This window comes from Varanus komodoensis, unplaced genomic scaffold, assembly GCF_004798865.1.
Source record: "Varanus komodoensis strain SLA01 unplaced genomic scaffold, ASM479886v1 scaffold46_3, whole genome shotgun sequence".
Lineage (NCBI taxonomy): Eukaryota > Metazoa > Chordata > Lepidosauria > Squamata > Varanidae > Varanus > Varanus komodoensis.
The window spans coordinates 424,149-445,062 of NW_025336044.1; the positions used below are offsets into that span (position 1 = coordinate 424,149).

Genomic DNA, 20,914 nt, shown 5'->3' on the forward strand with positions numbered 1-20,914 from the left:
GTTTGAAAATTGCTTTTCATAGAATTAATAGTTGGTTATGCCGCCACAATTCCCAGGCCTGTTTTTCTGATAAGGAATGATGGATGCCGCTTGCTGGAAACGGTTCACTTAAATGTAGCAAAGTCAGTTGGACAGCGGCTGCACAGTTGAGTTATGTGGCTAATTATGTAGCTAAGTATACACATACAGCCATTTTAAATTGTCAGGATTGCTAACTCCTGTGACTTAGTCTTGTTTCTTGTAAAGGCATGCTTGTAGGGCTCAGTCTGTTTTTGTTTTTGTTTTAACAAAAGGTTCTAGTCCTCATGGTTGTGGAAACAAAGTTGCTAAAAACCCCTTTGGAGTTTCTGATATTAAAAGCTCCTTCCCTCTCATGCCTGACTTGTCAGCATAATAGTCCGTTGCTTAACTTGCAGCCCAAAAAGTCTTGTTTATCTCTGGCCTCTCCCCAGCTCTGGGCAGTTAATTTCTGTATCTCAGAAAGCAGAAGCTGCCATTGCTCCATGCCTCCGGGGAGCAAAATCCAGGACCCACATCGTGCTCTGCTTCCTCCTGGGCTTCTTTCCAAGGGTTGCCAGGCTTTGCCATTCGGGCTGAAGTAGACGAGGCTGCATTTGGATCGTGGAGCTGCCAAGGGCAGTTGTCCTCTCCCTCTGTCTTAGCGAAAACGCCTCTCCAAGGCTTCCCCTGAAATGCAAGTCCTTTTCAAGAAGCAATTTTTGTAGGTAATGTGGAAAGAAGGGAGTTCAGCTTTTCTCCGCGCTTCCTGGTGCCTCTCAAACTTCCCCAGGGCTGCCATTTATTGGCATATTCCTTTCATCAACGCAGCTCGCATCCCACCGGCTGCGGCCCCCTCTTCCTCCTGCAGGAGGGTGCCGATGAGCAGAGCACACGTCCCATTAACAGGAGGACGGCTAGCTGGAAAAGGCCTTGTCTCTTCACTCCACCTTGTAAAGGCACGTTCGTTGGCACTACCTGGAGTTAATGGCATGTGGCGAGAGAAGCCCTCATTTCTCTGTGTGATGATCAAAAGCGCACCTTCTAAAAAGTTTTACTTTTGAGTTGTGATTAAAGGCTAATTGGTTCTTCTTTCATTAATAGTAGCCTTGATTTCTTGTGAAAGTTTTAAAAACGACTTTCTAATTAAGTGCAACACAACTTGGACTCGCAGGGACTGAGTTTAAATCTCGGTGAACAGCACTCTTTGGGGGCTTAACGGGCTTCTTGCTGTCGTTTTCTGACTTTGTTTCCCCCACTTCCATAAAGTTCCGTAACAAGGTGGTGCGATTACACGTTGAAAAGTTTGTAGCGGTGTCATGGACTGGGGAGAAAAAATGGGTGGAGAACGTGGACTTTGGGGAAGGCCAGGCTGTATTGAGAGCACTCACAATAAATCATACTTGTTGTCTTTGTTCTTATGAATTAGGGTCTTACCATCTCTCTCTCTCTCTCTCTCTCTCTCTCTCTCTCTCACACACACACACACACACACACAGAGACACACACACAGAGGGGGAGGGGGGAGGGAGATGGCTGGCCCAACCAGAGGAGTCTCTCTGGTGTGAAATGTTTAACTTTCATTATCAAAAGCTCCATATCATGGTTGCAAAGAGGCTGTAACTCCTTTCTGGGCCCAGTCATTTTTCAACGGTGCCCGTGGCTGAGGTGGACCGGTCCCTCCTGGGGTGGTGGTCTTGCATTATGGATGAAGGTTCCCCCCACCATTACAGGGAGACCATCAATCTCATTTTCCTAGGACATGATGGATGTGAATGGGTGGCCAGAGGTGAGAAGGGATCAGAGCATGAAACTTCTTGGTAGCTCAGCCACAAATTGAAGCTGGGGACTTGAAGAAACTCGGAGAAAGGAGATCTCCTTCGTGTCTCCTAAATGAGAGTTCGCAGGTGCTCACTGTCACTTACGTGAGCAGCCACAGAGCTGGAAGAATGCATTATTTTGGCTACTCACCAAATCCGTTAACATTTCCAGCATGCATGTCACTGCGTATCCAATATTCAGGGACTGATGTTTTAGGCTAACGCTTGATCTTATCTCTTCTCTGCGCATTAATGACTGTGCACTGTGCTTGGGTGCTACGCGATGGATACCGAGCAGACTTCTTTGGTAGGACAATCTGTTCTTGGAAGAAAGAAACAGAACAGTGCAAACAGCTACAAAGCCTGGGTGATTTCTCCAGGAAGAGAAGGGCTGTTGAAAATGCGGGTGCAGCACCTGGCTGTGTCGGCTGCGGGCGGGGTGTCCTCACTGCCGTTTGCTGTGGGCTGAGCAGCCCCACCGGCAACTCTTCAGTTCTGTGTGTGGCAAGGAAAATCAGAGAAATTCTGTATTTCCCTCCTCTTGGCCCCCGCTTTCCTTCTCCATGGCCTTTCCTACTGCTACCAGGTGGATGCCTGCCCCCTTCCTCAGTTTGAGCCATAGGCTGCCAGCTTCTCAAATGCTCATCTTCTCTCAAGCTAAGCCCTCCCGGCGTGTCTTCTGCTAGATGCCTTTGACTACAGCTTCCATCATTCTGGATCATTGGCTGTACCAACTGGGCCTCCTGGGAATTGTCATTCTGAGCAACTGGAAGGATCCACATCAGAGAACTCTGCTTTGAGGGGCTGGAGCCATGCCGGGGGGGGGGGGGGGGGGGAGGTGTGCAGTGGCCCCATCTTTGTGTTCCTCAGCGCATTTTCTGCAGTAAGGAAAAAACTGGAGGAAGCACCTGGACTGCACAGAAGCATTACAAGTGGAAAATAATAATTCTCAAAACGCCGCCCCCCCACCAAAAAAAATTCCAGGAATGAGGCAAGATGGCAGCAGTGCAGTAAAAACTGCCCCCCCCCCCCCTCGCAGCTTCTGAAGCTCCTTTCCTGCTGGCTCACCAGAAAGGGCGGCACGGGTAAAGAAGGGCAGGTCTGCCTTGACTCGGAGGCGCTGGGAAAGGGCGTCCATTCCCTGGAGAGAGGCATCAACAGGCTTGGGGGCACTCTAATTGCAGGAATGCTACCAAGAATCTGTGGGGTGGGGGAACCAGCCAAAACAGCCCCATAGATACTGAGCATGATCCATTGTGGGGTGTGGTGCGGAGGATGAGACGGGCTGTCCTGGGAGGTGGCTGGGAGCAGGAAACGCCAGTGATGCGACTGAATTTCCTAACTCCACTGCTCTGTGTTGTGCCACTTCGCAGCTGCTCGTCCAAACCCTCGAGTAGCTACTTCGGCCACCTGCACTGATCGCCAGTGTCGCTGTGGTCTGTTTAGAGCCCTTGCCTCTCCACCTGAAGTGGCGGAAGGCAGCACAAGTAGTGATTTATTAGGGCCCAAAATCCCAAGGGAAAACGCTATCCGTCGTGTCACCATATGGCCGGATTGTTCAACATCTGGACTGGTGCAGTCGCAATTTTGCACGCTTCCCACCATCTGCATGAACAGAATTTCTTTGCTGTTTGGGGAATAGGTTGCTGTGATTTCGTGACACAGCAGCCAAGTGGGCTTCTGACTCGGAGAGCAAAAGAAGTCGGAGCTTCACAGATCGTATAAAAATTGCATGCATGTGAGAAATGCCACGTCAGCCATTCAGAATTTTCTGCATCTTACTTTCGTCCCACAATTCTTAGGATGTAGTCAGAGTGTGAGGGCAGAGTGGCGAGGCTATTGATCCTGAAATAAATGCTGGTTTTGCAACATTTTTTAGAATGTTGCGGTATACTTTAAAAAAAGTTTTAAACTTTTTTTAATTGAAAAATGTTGCTTCCTGGAAAAGTTACCATTCAAGCATTCAACATTGCTTTTCTGACGGACATTATTGTGTTGCTCAATCAACAATCTGTATACCACCAGTGCTGCCTAAATTAAGAGAAAAATGGGTTTCGTTATCTGGAGACACTTCTGTCATGCAAAATAAGTTTCTAGGCTCTCTGAGTGAATTCAGGAAACTCTCTCATGACCAAAGGTAGTCCTCCTCCCCTGGGTAAGAACCTCTTTGTAGAGTCCTTCTGACACAGGATCATACAACATGGCAGGTAGAAGAGGTTTCCTTTTTATTTGATTTATATGCCACCCCACTGACTGTAGGCCCTCTGGGTGTCTTATATCATATTAAAATACAGAAACAACATAAAAGTAGTACACAGCATGACAGTGCATAATCACGAAAACCCAATAGCAATAAAATTAATAAATAAGCTATCAAAATTAAATAGAACCAATAGAAACACAATAGAAATGAAAAAATGATAGATATATTTAAAAAAATTAGAACATAGCCTATTAAAATGTCAATTCATATCCATATCTAGCATGTAAAAATCATACCATATTAGCAGCAGCATATGGTGACATAACAAATAAAAATATCTTTAACAATTGAGAATCAATTTATTAAAATAGCTGCTGAACACATGCAGTGGTGCCTCGGCTCACGCACGCAATCCGTTCCAGGACTCTGGTCATGACCCAAATTGGTCGCGAGCCAAGTCAGATTTCCCCATAAGGGTCAATGTAAATAAGGGCAATCTGTTCTGCAACTATTTTTTTTTAATCACAAAAATTTGAAGCAAAGTGACAAAGAACAGCGCCCTAACAAAAGACAGCACAGTAGAGAACGCAAACCTAGGCGGGGAGGGAGGGTCAAACGATAATCGTGCGATGGCGAGCGTGCTCACGTGGGGAGACGGGTGCGATCGTGGTCGCCATGCAATGCGGAGCTCGTGAACTGAGGTAGAATTTTCCTGAAATTTCTCTTTAGTTGGTGCCTAAAGGCCTCAAGAGTGGGTGCCCGCCAGGCCTCCAGCGGAGTTGATTTCCAAAGCTGGGGTGCTGTGCTTTAACCCTCCCCGTCTTGCAGACTCGCCCAGCACTTCATTAGGGAGAACGACCTGGGGGAGAGATTTCGAGGAAGGCTGCGGTGGGGGGGCCGGCACGTGTGGAGAAAGGTGCTCCTTTAGGTGCAGGTGCTTTACCCCCGTTTTTGATTCACTGTGGTTTGTCAAGTTGTTTGAACCCGTCTAATGGATATTGACTATGGTTGTTGTAAACGCAAGCCAACTTCCAATCCTAGGGCATGAAGCTGACTAGTTTCCTTGAAATGTGTTCAAGGCTAATCCTAGTTTAAGGCTCTGCCATAATGCTAAACTGTGATGAACAAAGACACAAACAAGCGGGAATTGCTGCAGCTTGTCCCCGTCACAGTAAACCATAGCTTGCATTGCTCACAAACCAGTTCATCATCTCATGGGTGGTTTCAGGTCAGGGGCTTTTCAAGCCCTGCCTGAAGATGTCACAGATTAAATGTGGGATCCTTTGCATTTTTATTTACTTATTACAATTCTAGCCAAAGCTCTGTGGGCAGTTCACAACAATAAAAACCATAAAGCACCACATAAAATACACTGTAAAATTAAACAGTGTATTCAAATGCACTGTTTAAAATTGCAGTATAAAATCGAAGTAAAAGCCAAAGTGAAAAGCCAATTTCAAAGTCAAGGCCCACATGCAGCATTGCAGGAATGGTGCCGAGACAACCAGACTGTGGGTAACTGGGGCGAGGATTTCGCTGCCTGGATAAGGATGTAGGTGGTATCTCAGGCTAAGCCAGCCGATAAAAGGTACTCCATGCCATTGAGTCTCCCTGGGCTGGATCCAAAAGCACCCCCAAACTATGAACACCTTCATTTCAAGGAGGGCGACCCTCTCCAGAAAAAACAGCATTTCATTAATCTCTGCAGGTGAATCACCCGCTAACAGTCTCTCGTCCAGGCTGAATCGCTGTTTGTCCTTCCGTTGGCTTATTTATATATTTTTGGATTTGGATGCCGCCCACTAATCCAGACGGATTCTTTAGGTGACTTACAGTAAAATCCTAAAAAACAAGAATAAAACCAGTTACAATTACAATGAAAAGTTAAAAGATGAATATCACAATTAAACCCAGTAAGCAGAACAACAGATATCAGGATAAGCAGCAAATTGCAAGACTGTCCGTGGAAGCATTAAGAGAAAAGAAACATCTTTGTCTGGCACTGAAGCAGAGATGGGGCTGTCGAGGTTGGCACCCGGCAAATTTCTTTGGGGAGCCTGCTGCATTGTTCCTTGGCTCTCATCCAGTCCAGGGAGTCGCAACCGTGGCTCAGGGGTTCAGGGCATCCCCTGCCTCACCTGCATTCGATGAAAAGCGGGGAGAGAGCTGAGTGTTCTTGGTGTGGATGGCAGTTTGGTTCATGCCTCTTCACAACCTCGCTCATGTAGGAAAGCACAGGGCCATAAAACCAAGCCCTGTGGAATCGCAGGGTGTTCCTGTCCACACACGAAGTGATAATCCCCTAGCCTCTCCCCCTTCTGGAGCTGGTCATCCCAGGAGACGTGGAGCCAGTGCAGTGCCGTGCCTTGGACCGCCAAACCAGATGGCCTGCCCAGAAGGAGACCACGGTCCATTCATACCGTCACCCGTGTGTGCCAACGGCCAGCCGTCCTCTTGCAGGCACTCCTCCTGGACTTTGGTCTGCTTCTGGAAATGGGGGTACAAATCTTGCCACAGATTGCCTGCTCTCTGCACCTCTCTTGCTCTGACCAGTGCTGTTACTCAGTCAACTTTAGCAGAAGGGCACCCAAAAACAGCAGGGCTGCCTTTGGAAGTAAAGGGAATGCAAATCAGCATTGGAATAAGCACCACCAAGCCATTAAGTCTGGCGTCTACAATTCCCTTCCACCTCTACGAACAGTACAAATTAAGGCCTTTCTAGTCCGTGAGCTGCAGCTAAGCCATGATCAAAGGATCGTGCAGTGTGTTTGGAAGGCTACTTCTGTGTAAAGCATCCCTGGAACAGTGTCGCAGTCTGTCAAGAGGAATGGCTCACCAAATTGTTGGCGTGGAGGAGAAATGGATTGCAAGCTTTCCTAATTTTGCACTTTTGAACCACTGTGTGTACTGAAATTTGGTTATCCTTGAAATAAGTACTTCTCCATATTTTGCAAATCAGGTCTTCGGTCAAAAATACATGCAGAAGTGTTCCATGGGAAACGTGCACTCAAAATGGTGTGCTTTTTCTCATTGTGGCTGGATCAGGCTCTGTGTTCGGGTGAACTGTGGAGCAAGTCTGCAAGCAGGGAAATGCCAACGTGGGAAGGGTGCCCAGGCGAGGAGAGTTCTAAGAGGAGGGTCTGAGGTCAGGGCACAGGTAAGCTGTCGGACACAAGTGCGGCTCAGGGTCCAGCAGAGGTTAGTGCCATGAAGGATCAGTTACAGGACAAAGCTGAAAGGCCGTGCGAAGGGCCACGGTGGACTGGGGCAAGGTCCATCCAGCTGGCTGCTCTCTCCCGCAGTGGCCAAATAGCTGCCCTCACATTAACCCACAAGCAGGGCCTGAGTGTGACAGCACAACTGGTGTGTGCAGGCCCGATACTGCTCTGAGCCTGCAGACCGCCTTTGGGGCCGATGAAGCCGGGAATGTGAGGCAGCGGAACCGGCAGGAAGATGTTGCTTCCAGCAGTCAGTGGGTCTCCATGGAAAGCTTTTGTAGCCTGGACTTCCAGAGCCAAAATCCTACTCAGAAGAAGGGTTTGTGCTCTGGAGGAGCCGTCCTGGGCGAGCAGCCCTTCCTCGTCACGGGGTTTCCTCTGGGCATCCTTTTGTGGCGATGGCATCCTTGGGTGCGAGGGGGGCTCACAAGTGGAGTCCCTGGATGGTCGTGGGAATGGACCTGTGACCATCACTCTTCTGTTCTCCAAAGAGGAGCTGCTCTTCCCTTCGGGAGCTCTGCCGTCTCCTCCCTTCAGGGCTGGCACGGAAATCTTAATGAAAAACAATCCCAAAGCCATGGTCTTAGAGAGATTGTGTATACTGGATACCAAAATGCATGCGGACAGATGTGCACCCGTTGTCTCGCAAACTTGACAAGTGCCTCCTGTTGGCAAGGTCTTGGGCGCCACCTTGCTGGTCATTCGGTCCCCACTAGTCCATGTGTGTTGCACACCATCAAGACTTGCTGTGGAGGTTTCCTGAGCACTCTGGTTGCGGCAGCCCCGTGGGTGCTGCAAGGCGAGGAGGGCAAAGCCGGCTTGGATAAAGTCCTTCCAAACCGGAAGGATCTCTCCAATGGCAGCAGGGTTTGCTCTGGTGCAGCTGTGGAGGACAGCAAGAGGACAGGCGCAGTGGAACTCCTCTTCTGGTCCCATTTCAAAATGCAGATTTAACAGTTTGGACACAGCAGGAGATAATCCTTGCATATCTAGATATTTAAAGAGTTTATGCAGCATGCTGGCAGGGAATGCTGGGAAGAGAAGGACTTTTTCTGGTCCAGACTCACTTAGAGTTACGCCAAAAGGGTCTGAGTTCGGGCCGGCAGGGGCTGCCTTTCCTATCCTATGTGGTCTGCCTTTTCCCGGAGAACTTCACTGTGAATCTGCAAACATGAATAAGGTTATGCAAACTTCAAATGTCCAGCTTTCTGTCTCTGTCTCTGCATAATAGTTTTATTTCTGCTTTTTGTTCTGGCAAAGGTCTTTGTAGCTGCCTTAATAAAATAAAGTAAAATAAAGAGAGCAAAACACAATAGTACCTGAAAGGACTTTATGTTCATGTTCAGATTCAGAGATATCCTTTTCCCCACTTTCTTGTATTGTCCTCCCTTCCAGCTGTGTCCCTTTCTAGCCTGTGTGCTTGATCTTTTCCCCTCACACGCCGTGGAATAGTGCGGAACATCGGGGGGACAGAGAAGAGAGCGCAGTCTCCAGAAAAGATTTCCTTGGCGACTGAGTGGGCAGCTGCTTGTAATCCTGGCCCCGTTATCTCTCTTCCCCAGCACCCTGATACAGCTTTTAAAGCCCAAGTGAAAATGAATCAATATCTCAACAAGGGGCTTGGAAGTGCCTTTGAAGAATTCCAATAAATAAAAGCCTACAACTGCAGAGTTGGCTCATTGGTCACAACCTAATTAAACTCCCAGATGTTAATTGAGTCTTTTGGAGCTTGGCTGGTTTTAACGGTTGCAGAGAATCAAGCAGGGATTGTTCTTGCGATTAAACTCCGGAGTATAAATGGGTGGTCTCCCAGCTAAATAGTCTGCTGCTAACCAGAGCCGACCACCGGGGATGTGTTGCACTGTCTCTCCTGTCCTTGCAGGGCTCCGCTGGCTTGCGTTTGGTTTCTGGGCCCAAGTCAAACAACGATGGTGGCCTTTAAACACCAGGAATGACTAGGTGCAGATTTAGACGGACTTGCTAGTGCTAAATGTGCAAGAATCAGTGGCTTGTGCCGAGAGGGTGGACATTCCCTCGACCGCATCTGTTTCTTTAAAGAAGCGCTGTAGCTCTGAATGAGGATACGGGAGCCAACAGGCTCGAGCTTGTGCACCTCCTTCCCGCCCCGTATTGTGAGCCTTTCCTCCTCTCCTGCCCTGCAGCTCAGATGGAAGAAGTGCCCATGTGGGTGTGCGCTGCTTGAAAAGTGTGCATCTGAATGCGTGCTTCTCTGTTGAGTAACGTGTCTGAATGTTTAAATGTGTGCATGTTGCGAGCGAGCATCCCAAGGTGAGGAACGCGCAAGCTCGGCCCGCAAAATGCACCCCCGTTTGCGGAGGCAAGCAACAAGTTCTGGTCTTCCACACATGGAAATGAAATTCTTGTCCGTCTCCAGGCAGATGGCAGGGACAAGTCTCTACAAAGGCCCGATGTGGTTTTTTGTTCGTTCTGTTCTCGCCACCTAGCAGGGCATGACCAGTGCGAAGGGTCTGCGGGAAGATCTGAGCGCACGAGCGTTTGTGAGACAAAGAGAGGCTTTTAGTAACGTAGCCTCTAATAGCTCATTTGATAATAGCCTGCGCGACTTTGGCATGGTCCCACTTCATTCCACTTACCGCCGTTTAAATCAAGCGAGCGCCAGACTGCTAAGCAGTCTCTGTGTTACCCCAGGGATGCACTGGAGGCACGTGAGAACGCGGCGGCGCCTTCTTGTGAGCCGAACCGGGTGAGTGTTGCGAAATAGCGCGTGCTAAGAGCAGCAGCCCCCGCCAGTGGAAGGCTCCGCGGGGCCCCTCTGCGCTCCTGGAGCGCTGCGCCATGCATCCAGCGCTCGCCAGATGACAAGCCCGCTTGGCTTTGGTGACGTCTGGGGACAGTGGGGGCTTAAGCCTATGGGACAGTTGCTGTGATGAGCCTGAGGATTCCTGCCCCTGGGAGCCTCGGTCAAGGCTCGTGCCCACACGACTGCTGGAGGAACCCCGGAGCTGGCAGGAGCTCTGGTCAGAGGCAGAGGTGCGTGGGAATGGCGGCTCCGGCATGTTTGCGAGGAGAACGCATGGGGCTTGTGGCACGAGGTGCTTCCTCGTGCCCGGGACTGCAGTGGTGTGCAGCTGGAGTTATGCCCAGCCGGAGGAGCAATGCAGTCCACGCTCAGCGTGGCTCGAGGGGGGAGGGCTGCAGCTCAGTGGCCGAGCGGCCACACTGTCTGCGGAAGGTCCCAGGTTCGGGCCCTGGCCGCATCTCTGTGGGGAGCTGGGAAGGACCCCTTTCGGAAACCTTGGAAAGTCGCTGCCAGTTGGGCGGGGCAGTGCTGAGCTATTGCTCTGACTTGGGGTACAGGAGCTCCCTGGCTTCCTCCTTGCATCAGCCCCTAATTCGGAACCGTGAGGACGAGAATCTTATGCTTTTGCTAGGAAATGGGGCACAGCTCTGTGGCAGAGCGTCTGCACCGCACAGTCGCTGGCTGCAGCCCAAGGCGAAGCTGGAGAGGCCTTCTGCCTGAAACCCGGAGCTCTGCATTGATCACTGCAGGCTGGAGGCAGGAAAGGTCTGCTCATGACCTGGGGCAACAACGACCCGAGCGACCTCATGGGGTCACAAAGACAAAGCGGGCAGGTGGGCACGAACCGCACCACGTGTGCCAGCCCAGTGCGCCCGGGAGAGGACAGATCCAGCAAATAAAGTTGCGTGGTCTGCACCCGCAGAGCCCCAGGAGCTCAGGCCAGGCGTCCAGTAATTCTGGGAACTCTGGCCCCGGAAGGAAGAGGAGGGGCAGGGTCTAATGGAAGGTGAGCTTCAGCAACACGCAGAAGGGACACGGAGATGGATGACTCAGCCTAGGTGCACCCGGGGGGGGGGGTGCGGGGTGCACTCCGCTATGCTTTTTCCTTGCACACATCCTTGTCTATCTGCCATGTTCTCCGGCAAAGTTTGTGAAAAGCTGCGGGTGTGTGTGCGAGAGAGAGAGAGAGAGAGAGAGAGAGGGAGACGTCGGGTGGGTCACACGTCCACGTATCGCAATGTTTCCTTTTGGGAGTCTTCCCAGCCCTCGGATTGTGCCGTCGGCCGCAGGATATGTGAAAGCTGGCTGGCTGTGATTCAGAGCTGCCTATGCGAGCCCCTCGCCCTGCTTTTTTCTTTGTGGGTTTCTCGTCTGCTTTCGTGGGCTGGGCCGATCATGACCACGTTCCCTCAGCTATGTGGAAGCCGTGGAAGGCGCCACTCCGAAAAGGACAGAAATGACGGAAACCGCTTTGTCCTGAAGTGGCAGTGCTGGCAAATGGCAGGAGGCGAGGCAGGCAGAGTAATATTTCGCAGGCAGATTGCTGGGTCAGGTGTTGTGCTGATTCAGCACGTGCTTTAACTTCATTACCAAGTGGAAGACATTTGTAATTCATTGCTAAGTGTACAAATGGCAGTCTGGAATTGTGTGGCTGGTAAGCTGGCCATTTATTGGCAGATATTAAATGGTGGGATTAATACAGGGAAATATGATGGCATTAATGTTATTGATTTAGCCGGGCTGATGGATTCCACATGGTTTTTGCCTCAGTGCAGGGGAGGGAAAAAGTTGCTCTTAGCTGGAATTACATCAGAAAGGTTATTTCCTTTGACTTGAACTCTGCGATGCCGGGAGACATCGGCACATCCAAAAATATCAGTTAGTTTTCTGTGCCTCACACTTTCGCAAAGATGTGGCTATGCACATGGAAGAGGTTGGGTTTCTTCCATGCTTACAGGAAAAAAATCTGTATTTTATGGATCCCTTTGTCATTGTTAAGTGCTGACAAGCCATCTCTGACTTGCGGCGCCCCGATGAATGCACGCCCTCCAAAATATCCGATCTTCCACAATCTGCTGAGCTCTGGTAACCGAACGCTGGGACGTTATGGAGTTGATCCATCTCCTAGCTGGCCTTTCCCCCCTTCCTCTGCCCTCGACTTTCCCCAGGCATGATTTCCTCTTCGGTGAGTCTTGCCTTCTCATGCCTGAAGTATGGCAGATTCAGTTTCATCATTTTTGCTTCCAGGGAACGTCCTGCTTTAGCTTGAGCTCTGACCCACCTGCTTGTCTTTCTGTCAGTCCAGCTTATCTGCAGGGTTCTGTTCTGTTTGCGCCATGTTTCGAATACATGAATTTTCTTCCTCCCAGCTTCCCTCACTGCCCTGCCTGCACATCCTTATGTAGTGAGTGGGAATGCAGAAAATCCTGCCCATGATTTCCAGTCTTTTCTAGTTCCTTCATTGCTGCCCCGCCCAGCCTCAGTCTTCTAATTTCTTGTCTCCCTTTGAAGGGACGGTTGAGCCAACGCATGCAAAATCGTTCACCACGTCACAGTCCTCATTGTTGGCAGCAAACTTCTTCTGTGGTCGTGATGTTTGCTCTCTTCGTGTTCAGCCTCTGGCCTGGTTTGCACTTGCTTCTTTCACTTTTATCAGGAGTCACCAGTTCATTGCTGTTTTCCGCCAGTACCATGCAGATAATCTGCATAAATTAGTGATGTGCTCCATCAATTTTCACTTCTTCCTGTAATCCTAGTCCACCTTTCCTTATGATATGCATGCAGATTGAACAGACACCCTTGCCTGACACCTCTGCCTAAGGGAAACCATGCTGGTTCTCCATATTCTTTGGAATATGTGGAATTGTAGCTTCTTGTCTGCGATACAAGATACGCATCAGGATGATCAAGTGCCAAGGTGCCCCCAATTCTTTCAGGACTCCCCCAGCCTCCTGCAAAGGCTTTGCTGCAGTCTATAAGCCATAGACTTCAGATCGTCTTCCGAAATTCTTTGGTGTGTTCCATATGATCTCAAGTGCTTCTTCCTTTTTGGAATTCCGCTTGAATCTCTCCATATAGGGTAAAATCCTGTATTGCAAAACCCTTGAACATCACTTTGCTCTCTGTGGAAAGGGTTTGACCCTGGGTCCAGGAGGCTGTCAACGCCTCATTGAGAGAGGGAGTGGTAAGACCACTCCTAAAAAGGCCAGGTCTGGCTCCAGGGGTAACATAGAACATAGAAACAAACAGAGCAAGTCAGAAGGGGCCTCCTGGGCCATCTAGTCTGACCCCCAGCTCCAGCTGGCTCCTCTCAGAGATAACTAGATGCCTACCAAATTTCTTCTTCTCCAGCACCTGTGGTTGGAGTGTAGGCTGGATTTATAGTTACGCTGATAGACTTCCCAAGAAAACTGACTGGCTCTATTTGATCCGACTTTGCATCGTGCGTTCCTGCTGCCGGTTACAGCCACTCGTGCGTTTGTCATGTCCAGAGTCAAACATTTTGTGTTTGACTGAAAATGTGCTGTTCCAGTCTGGTTTAGTTCACTCACACCAAGCACTGCCATGTTCAAATTATTACGTAAGCCATCCAGTTATGTAAACTGTCTAGAGAGCCATGTGGCCACAAGATGGTATATACAAATGCTACATAAGGGAAGAAATGTTCTGGTTCTTACTGTTACGGCTTCCAGCCTGCCTCAGTTCATACGCTCCATGCTCCACGTTCCGACTGTCCCAGTGAACCAGAAGGTTCTTGGCTCAGCTTCAGTCATTCACATTCCCAAGCAGGCTGCAGTTCTCTCATCATCGGCCACCCACCGGCGACATGGGCTTTCCGGTTCCAGTCCTTCCGAGCACTGCCGCATGCGTCTGCGGGAGGGATCAGGCGCTTCCCGGGCAGCTTGAGGCAAGCTGTCCTCTCTCTCCCTTAGCCAGCACTCCTGCAATGTGGACTTGCCTTCGAGCATGTCTGAACGTCTGCGTGGCCCTTGGAAGATGCGCCCACTTCCCCCCTCTGCCCCGTGGACGACCCACGCTCAGCAGGGGTGGGATGGAAAGCTGCTTCCTGCTGCCCACGGCAGAGAGGAAGCGCAGCTGGATTTGGAGAGGGGGGCTTTGACTCCACCCCCTTTCCCAGTGATCCCATTGCAGAGAGAGCTGGTGGCGGTGAGGGGAGAGTGTTCTGGATCGGTGCTGCTGGTGGTTGGGGGAGACCCGCCCAGCAATCCCAGCTGCCGTTCCCAGTGCAGGAGAGGGTTGAGCTGGCCCATCCCCGTGCACTTTGACCTCTGTGCAGCACCATGCTAACGATGAGTAATTAATTATTTTATTGTTAAGATTGTCGTTATTTATTTCACTGGGCTCTCTACATGGGCTAGCTTCTCACATGATCGGGTAGAAAGTGCTGCCCAGTCAGCCAGTGCTTGGGTGCTGAAACCAGAGACCAAAGTTGGGAATCGCGGGAAATTAGGAAACGAGGTTGGATTAAATCTATTGCGGAACTGGGGGAGGCAATTATGGAGAGACAGCGATAAGCATCGGGTGAAACTGTTCCTGAGACCTTTCCGTCGACTGTTTTCTTTTCCCCTGTTCTTTCTAAATTCTGTGCTGTGGAACAGTTTCTGCACGACCTTGAACATAGCCCAATATCTCATGCTAAACGCATCTGCTACCAAGTTGCCATTTTTGGCAGGACTTTGATGTAGGTCATTTTATTACCAGGCTGAATCCAGCTCTGTACTGATCTCCTACTCATGCCAAGAATGCTAATAATAAACTAATCAATGAGGTGCTAGATTGTTCAGGAGAAATAGTCCAGTGGGGGTGGGGGGCTGCAGATGTGAAAGAAGTGGCGCACCAGCCTTGAGGGAGCTGTGGTTCCCACGGCGTGACGCCGCCTCGGCTTGCGTGGAAGCGTCGTCTTCACGCCGGGGACCTTTGGGTGCCTGTGAAATAGGGCGCAGGTTCATCTTTATTTTTGTGTGACCTTTTGATGCAAGTAATTTTTATAGTTCCATTAACAGGAGAGATCGTTTGCAAAACTACATTAGGAAGAGTGCCGTGGGGACAGCTATATCCTATTACATAGAATGCTAATAGAATGAAGAATTAATTAAGCACTAAAGATTACCGCAGAATCCCCCCCCCAAAAAAAAATTTCATGGGGCAGATCTAGAAACTTTTATTAGCATCAGCTAGCTCCACTTCCAAATGGAGCCCGATGGTTGCCTTTGGGTAGAGCAGAACTGGTTTCTTGACCCCGGGGGCGATGCCAGTCTTGCCAACAAAAAGCGTCCCTTCAGGTAGAAAAACATCTTTCAATCTCTATTTCATTTACTTTCAGAACTCTGGAATGTAAGTCTTTAATACTTCCATTTTCAAACGGGTGATTTCAGGTGAGCAGCTTGAGGCCGCCAAATAAAAACACGGCTTATCAGGACTGCGCATTTGCTCCTGCCGCAAGTTCAGCTTGATGCACCTAAGCTTATGCTTCCTCTTGATCTTCAGGATTGCTACTTCCACACGAGTGTGGCTGCAAGGATTACTGCGATAACGTTGTGAGGTCTTTTCCACACTCATAAAACCGCTATATAAATGTTCATTAGGATTGTGGCAGCAGGCAGGGATTTGGCTGCAAAGTGCTGTATAATGTTGAGATGTAAAATGCAGCCATTAAATCCGGCTGGTGGAGTGTGCGCATGTGTGTGCACGTGCGTGCGCGCGTGCACACACACACACTATATCCAGTACATGAATCTGCGTAACATAACTCATTCTTCATTAGGTGAGGGAATAGCAAAGAAACTCGCAATCCCTTGCAAATATGGCTGAAGACACTTGGATCATGAGCCTCCTCTTCCGCTACCGCTGCCCTTCTTTTTTCCTGCCCCCCCTGCGAGGGGCTTGGCACAGGAGGCATGGCAAGAGCCTGGGCCCAGAGCAAATTGCCCGGGCCCCGTTTCCAGGCCTGATGGAAACCTGTTTCGCAGCAGGCGAAGACGACTTCTTTCTTTCACCCTACCGTTTTCCACCAGCCAGCTTACTCCTATCTCTTCTCTCTCATTCTGGATCATGACCTATTCATATACCCCTATTCACAATTTGCTGAAAAAGAAAAGAAGTGCCAGTTTGTGTTTGGTTCTTTAACCTTTGTGCACCAGTTAATACATTTTGCACCTTCTGAAGATGCTATATTTGGTGGGTTTATTTCCAGCCAACCAGTTTAGATTCAGCGATAATCAGGAACAAAGACCACCTGTCTGAACAATAACATACAGTTGATTGAATAATGTGATGAAATATTGGTGCAGATTATTGGTGAAGAAGCAAAAGAAAAGCTTGGATGGTTCCCTCCCACTGTAGGGTTTCTTAATATGATGGACAGCACTCCTGAGGGGATCCACGTCCCAAGTGGAAAGCCACCGGGCAGACTAGCAAGCTGAAGATGCCGTAGAGGCCGCCCAAGGTCCCAGGGCTTGCTAGGAGCGGTGAAAAGCCCCAGTGGGAAACTGCAGGGAGGGCAAGAGGAGACCAGAAGTCCCAGTGGAGTTCCCCAGAAGGGCACGTAAACATCCTTATCTCAGGGATGCGGGAAGGAGCTCGGAGCAGCCGAGACCTCCTCCCCTGCAGCTTTCTCATAGCGATTGATCTACACAAATGGCTATTGCTTTTTTGGCTGCACGACAGGCTGGTGCTGGACACTGATGAGTTCATACGAGCTCCTTGGTGTAATGTCTTCTGGTTATTGATCCCAATACAGGGGTTACTTCTTAAAATATTGCTGCGCATTACAACAGCCCCAAGGATGCAAATGGCTAGGCATCTTCTTAACCGATAACGCAGAATTCACAAATGTGCATATTTTTGCCTTCTCTTTAACGTAATGCGTCTAATGTGTATATATATTTGTGTCTTCCCAGCTCTCTGCACAGAGGAGTGTGTCCATGGAAGGTGTGTTTCCCCTGACACGTGTCACTGTGAGCCAGGATGGGGAGGTCCGGATTGTTCCAGTGGTGAGTAGGAAAAACCCCCCTAAGAATAATTCCTGCTCTGTAACTACAAGGTAACTCATTGTTGTAGGAGCCAGTGTACCCATACTGAGTGCAGTATAAGAGCTAGGACATCTTTCCTGCTTTTCCAAATAGAACCCGCTCAGACTTCCCAGATAGACTGGGCCTTTGTTAAGAAGTTGCCTATCTTATCCTTTTTGAGACAAGAATCATCTCCACAAGGCAATGATTATGTTACATTTCTAAAAATCCTTAGACTGTCTGCACAGTCAAGATCTTTTAAAAACTGTCATAAATTCACTGCCAAACTTCTGCAGGGAGGCTATTGCATCCCCCCACCTCAAGATCCTTTCTGCACATGAATAGCTCCTCCTGTTCCTGGATCTTTCTTCCTCCAGACCTGTTATTGTTACGATGGCTGAATGGAATATGTCACGTGCTGCAGCCTTGGATTGGCCGATCCATGCCACCAGGACCGATACACCGATCAGAGTGTTCCTCTGCTTCCTCCTCCATGTGAATTCCCTTCCCCTTTGGGAGTCTCTCTGTCCCTGTCTCCATGTCCCAGGAGCATTTCCCGGGTTCACAGCACAGTGCTGCCCTTTGGGAACTCTCTCAGCCTTCGTTTGGGTGCTTCTCTTTCGGGAGAGGTAGGCGAGTGGGGAGCTGAATTCGGCAAATTCTGCACCGGCTGGTGTGGATGCTTCCTGCTGGAAGAAGATCTGATGTGCTTAGAGGTTCAAAACCCTTCCTGTCACAGCATGTCCAGTTGGCCTGGCCGCTTGTGCATTGGTGCGTTTGCTGGCTTGGCGAACTCGGATTAGAGCGAAGCGTCAACATTGACGTTGCCTCCAGAGTAAACACCAGAGAGTCCGGCAACGCAAGGCAATGTACCTGTTGTGGACATAATGCAGCCACGCTTATTCGCACTGCTGGAACGGGCGAGTGAGTCCAAAATATCTATTGCAGTTAATTTACCGAGGGGGAAGTCCACTTCTTTTCCCAGTCTTGATCAAGCTCTTGGACAAGTACCCTTATAAAGGACGAGGGCGATGGAACGACAGCCCAGCCCTGCTCACGGAAGCAGTGGGGCACTTCCCCAGCCCCTGTTCTTGCTGCTGGGACTCCTCCTGGCAGGGGGCCCCCGATTTAGCTTTGGCCAAGCGGTTGGGCACATCGATTTCAGGGAAGCTCCTGTCAGAGCCAAAAGCCCCTGATAGCCTAGAGGTGGCACTGCCGGCAGGGAACAAAGCTTCCGGAGAGGTGCTTCAGCCTTTCCGAATGGCGGGAGACTCACTGCGCCCAGCCGGAAAAACACTGAACCGTCGGCAGCCAAAGGAACCCTTCTTGGTGGGCCGCGCTGGGCCAGTGGGTGCGGGGTCTGGCCACTTTATGGGGCGGGTTGTTACTTGATAGCAGCAGATGCACCTCTTGGGCGGCCTCGATGCAGCTGGCCAGGCAGCCCAGGTGCTGGCAGGGGAGAGGAGGCGACTGCCCCTCGCAGGGCGAGCGGCCACAGCCCAGCTCCAGGGCACATGCCGTGTGCAGCCACCTGGGGATGTTAAATTCCCTTGTCTTAGGAGAGGAGGTCTTTTCCTCGGAGGGCAGACTGATAAGAGCAAGGAAGCTGGGATGAAATAGCGAGCAGCTATTATTAGAAAAGCTTTTAAAAGCCCTTGATAGAAATGATGATGAAATATGGCCCGGAAGTCATATTATCCCGAATTACTCTTTTAATCATCTTTTTTTCTTCCCCCGCCCCCCACAGAAATGGGCACTTCTTTAATGTGTACGGATTGTGGGAAGTTACAATAGCAGAGGGAACCGCAGAGGGCCCTAAAGCGAAGGGGCAGCTTTTCTACAAATTTAATACAGAAAGAAAGAGAAAAGCCCTCTGTGGCCCAAAAGCTTCCCTTGGTGCAAGGAGGAAGCAGGCAAGACGAAATGCTCATCTCCAAGCGGGTGTAGCGCTGTTCCTTTCCAGGTGCGGTGCTGGGTGGCGCAGGTGTGGGGCACAGTCCTCCACATGCCCACGAGTCTCCTCCCACGGGAGCGATGCGCACAATCTGCCTCCCCAGAAACGAGGCCAGCACTGAACATTTGCACGGGGCTTTGGGGGAGCCCGTCCCGTGAGAGGCAGAGGGCTTCCAGAGTTAAATATTCCAGCTTTTAAAAGTAATTAGGAATATTAAGGCACTGACAATGATGGAGACAGAAACATTATTCATAACTTTTATTTCCCCACTGGGCAATAATCCAGTATATTTTCTTCCTGAGAGTTTTTTTTAGCTGTAGGGAGAGGAATGTTAGCCAGCTCTTAAATTAATAATTCCCTGTTAGCTTTTACAAACGGCACCTCAGGATTAGCCTGGAAATCTCAATGTACTCTTTTTGTGGGGCATAATTACCGCATTTGTTAGGCTTGGAGCTTTGGATGCCGTCGTATTTCCCTGGTGTGCCCCCCCGGCCTGGTGCACTGAGGATGCAATCCTAGGAATGTCCTGCTGTTTAGGATCCGTTTGTGTGCTTTTCCTTTGGCCTTGCCTTGTGCACCGTTGTGAAACTCTTGTGAGAGAATGACCCTTGAACAATTTGTGCCACAGAGTAGAAGCTACCTTGGTGAATAGGAATGTTGTTTTCAAGTGTGCCTTTAACACCTGGAACCTGACGCGTGAAAGCCCAGGTGAGACAGGAAGAGAAGGCAAGCAGGGCTCATCCCTAGCGTGGGCAAAGGGGCCAGGCCTGCCTGGGCTCTCCCAGAAGATTTGGCCAGCAGCTACCTGGACTATTGGTCCAACCTGGCAACAGGTCTCACTTTCTATTGGGGCGTGCGGGAACCTTTAGGTTGCATTTTGTTGTTGTTAGTCATGGAGTCGCGTCTGACCCATCGCGACCCCACGGACAACACTCCTTTGGGCCTTCCTGTCCTCCACCAGCCCCCGGAGTCCACTCAAGCTCACGCCGACTGCCCCACTGACCCCATCCAGCCTCCTCATCCTCTGCCGTCCCCTTCTTCCTTTGCCATCCATTGTTCCCAGCACTGGGCTCTTCTCCAGGGAGTCCGTCCTTCTCATTTTAACGCTTCCCAAATGAACACAGGCAACATAATGTAGCGATACCTCCGTACTCTCTGAGTTCTTTGCATTTTTTGCAATACAATGTTCCAATTTTAAGAGCTGTATTTTTCCTTAAGTCAAAATGTATACTTAAGGAAAAATGTAATTAGTGAAATTAATGTGCAAAGACGCTTGTGTTAGACAAACTGGGCCCAAAAACGCGAGGAGACTTAAACTTCACAAACCGATGTAGAAAGGAGATGACAGTAAATCAGATTAGAAAAAGGAGAACCTGAAACAGACAGATTCATCCACCCTTACCTATAATCCTCCTGGGAATGTGGTCTTGAAGCGGAGGTGCTGCTGCGATGGCATCCCGCTTGCCATCAGCCACGGCAGCATCCCTTCCCACTGCACGGGGCCCACCACGAGTGGAGTGTGGACTTTCCGCACAGAGGATCTCAGGCTTAGTCTTTGGTTGTGTCTTCTGGTAAGGCTGCCAAAGTCTGAAACCTGGGGAGGGCATTGCTGCCAGCCAGTGTAAGCAGAACTGAGCTAGATAAGGCAGTTTCCTTTCCAGGTGTAGTAGATGCCAGCTCGCTTTCCTCCCTTGCACCAGGGATTTTCCTTGTTCTTTTTTGGCCTTCCTCCTGGGAACCCCGAGAGCCAACCTGTAAACAGAAATATAAACTGGGGGGATGAGAGGTCACCTTCTATCGGGGAGCAACCTCGTTGCTGAAGATCAACCATCTAGAGCGGCCCCATCTCCCGGACCTGCGGCTCCCTGCCTGTTCCCTCACCACACTTCCCATTAAAGAGTTCAACATT

At 50.0% G+C, this 20,914-nt stretch overlaps 1 protein-coding gene across 1 annotated transcript in view; it reads left to right on the forward strand.

The window, feature by feature from the left end:
* Positions 1 to 20,914, forward strand: part of MEGF11 (multiple EGF like domains 11) — a 303,278-nt gene that overhangs the window by 86,925 nt on the left and 195,439 nt on the right. The window contains exon 6 of the mRNA XM_044445070.1: positions 16,941 to 17,033. Coding sequence (XP_044301005.1) covers positions 16,941 to 17,033 — 93 coding nt within the window. The remainder of the gene's footprint in view (positions 1 to 16,940; positions 17,034 to 20,914) is intronic.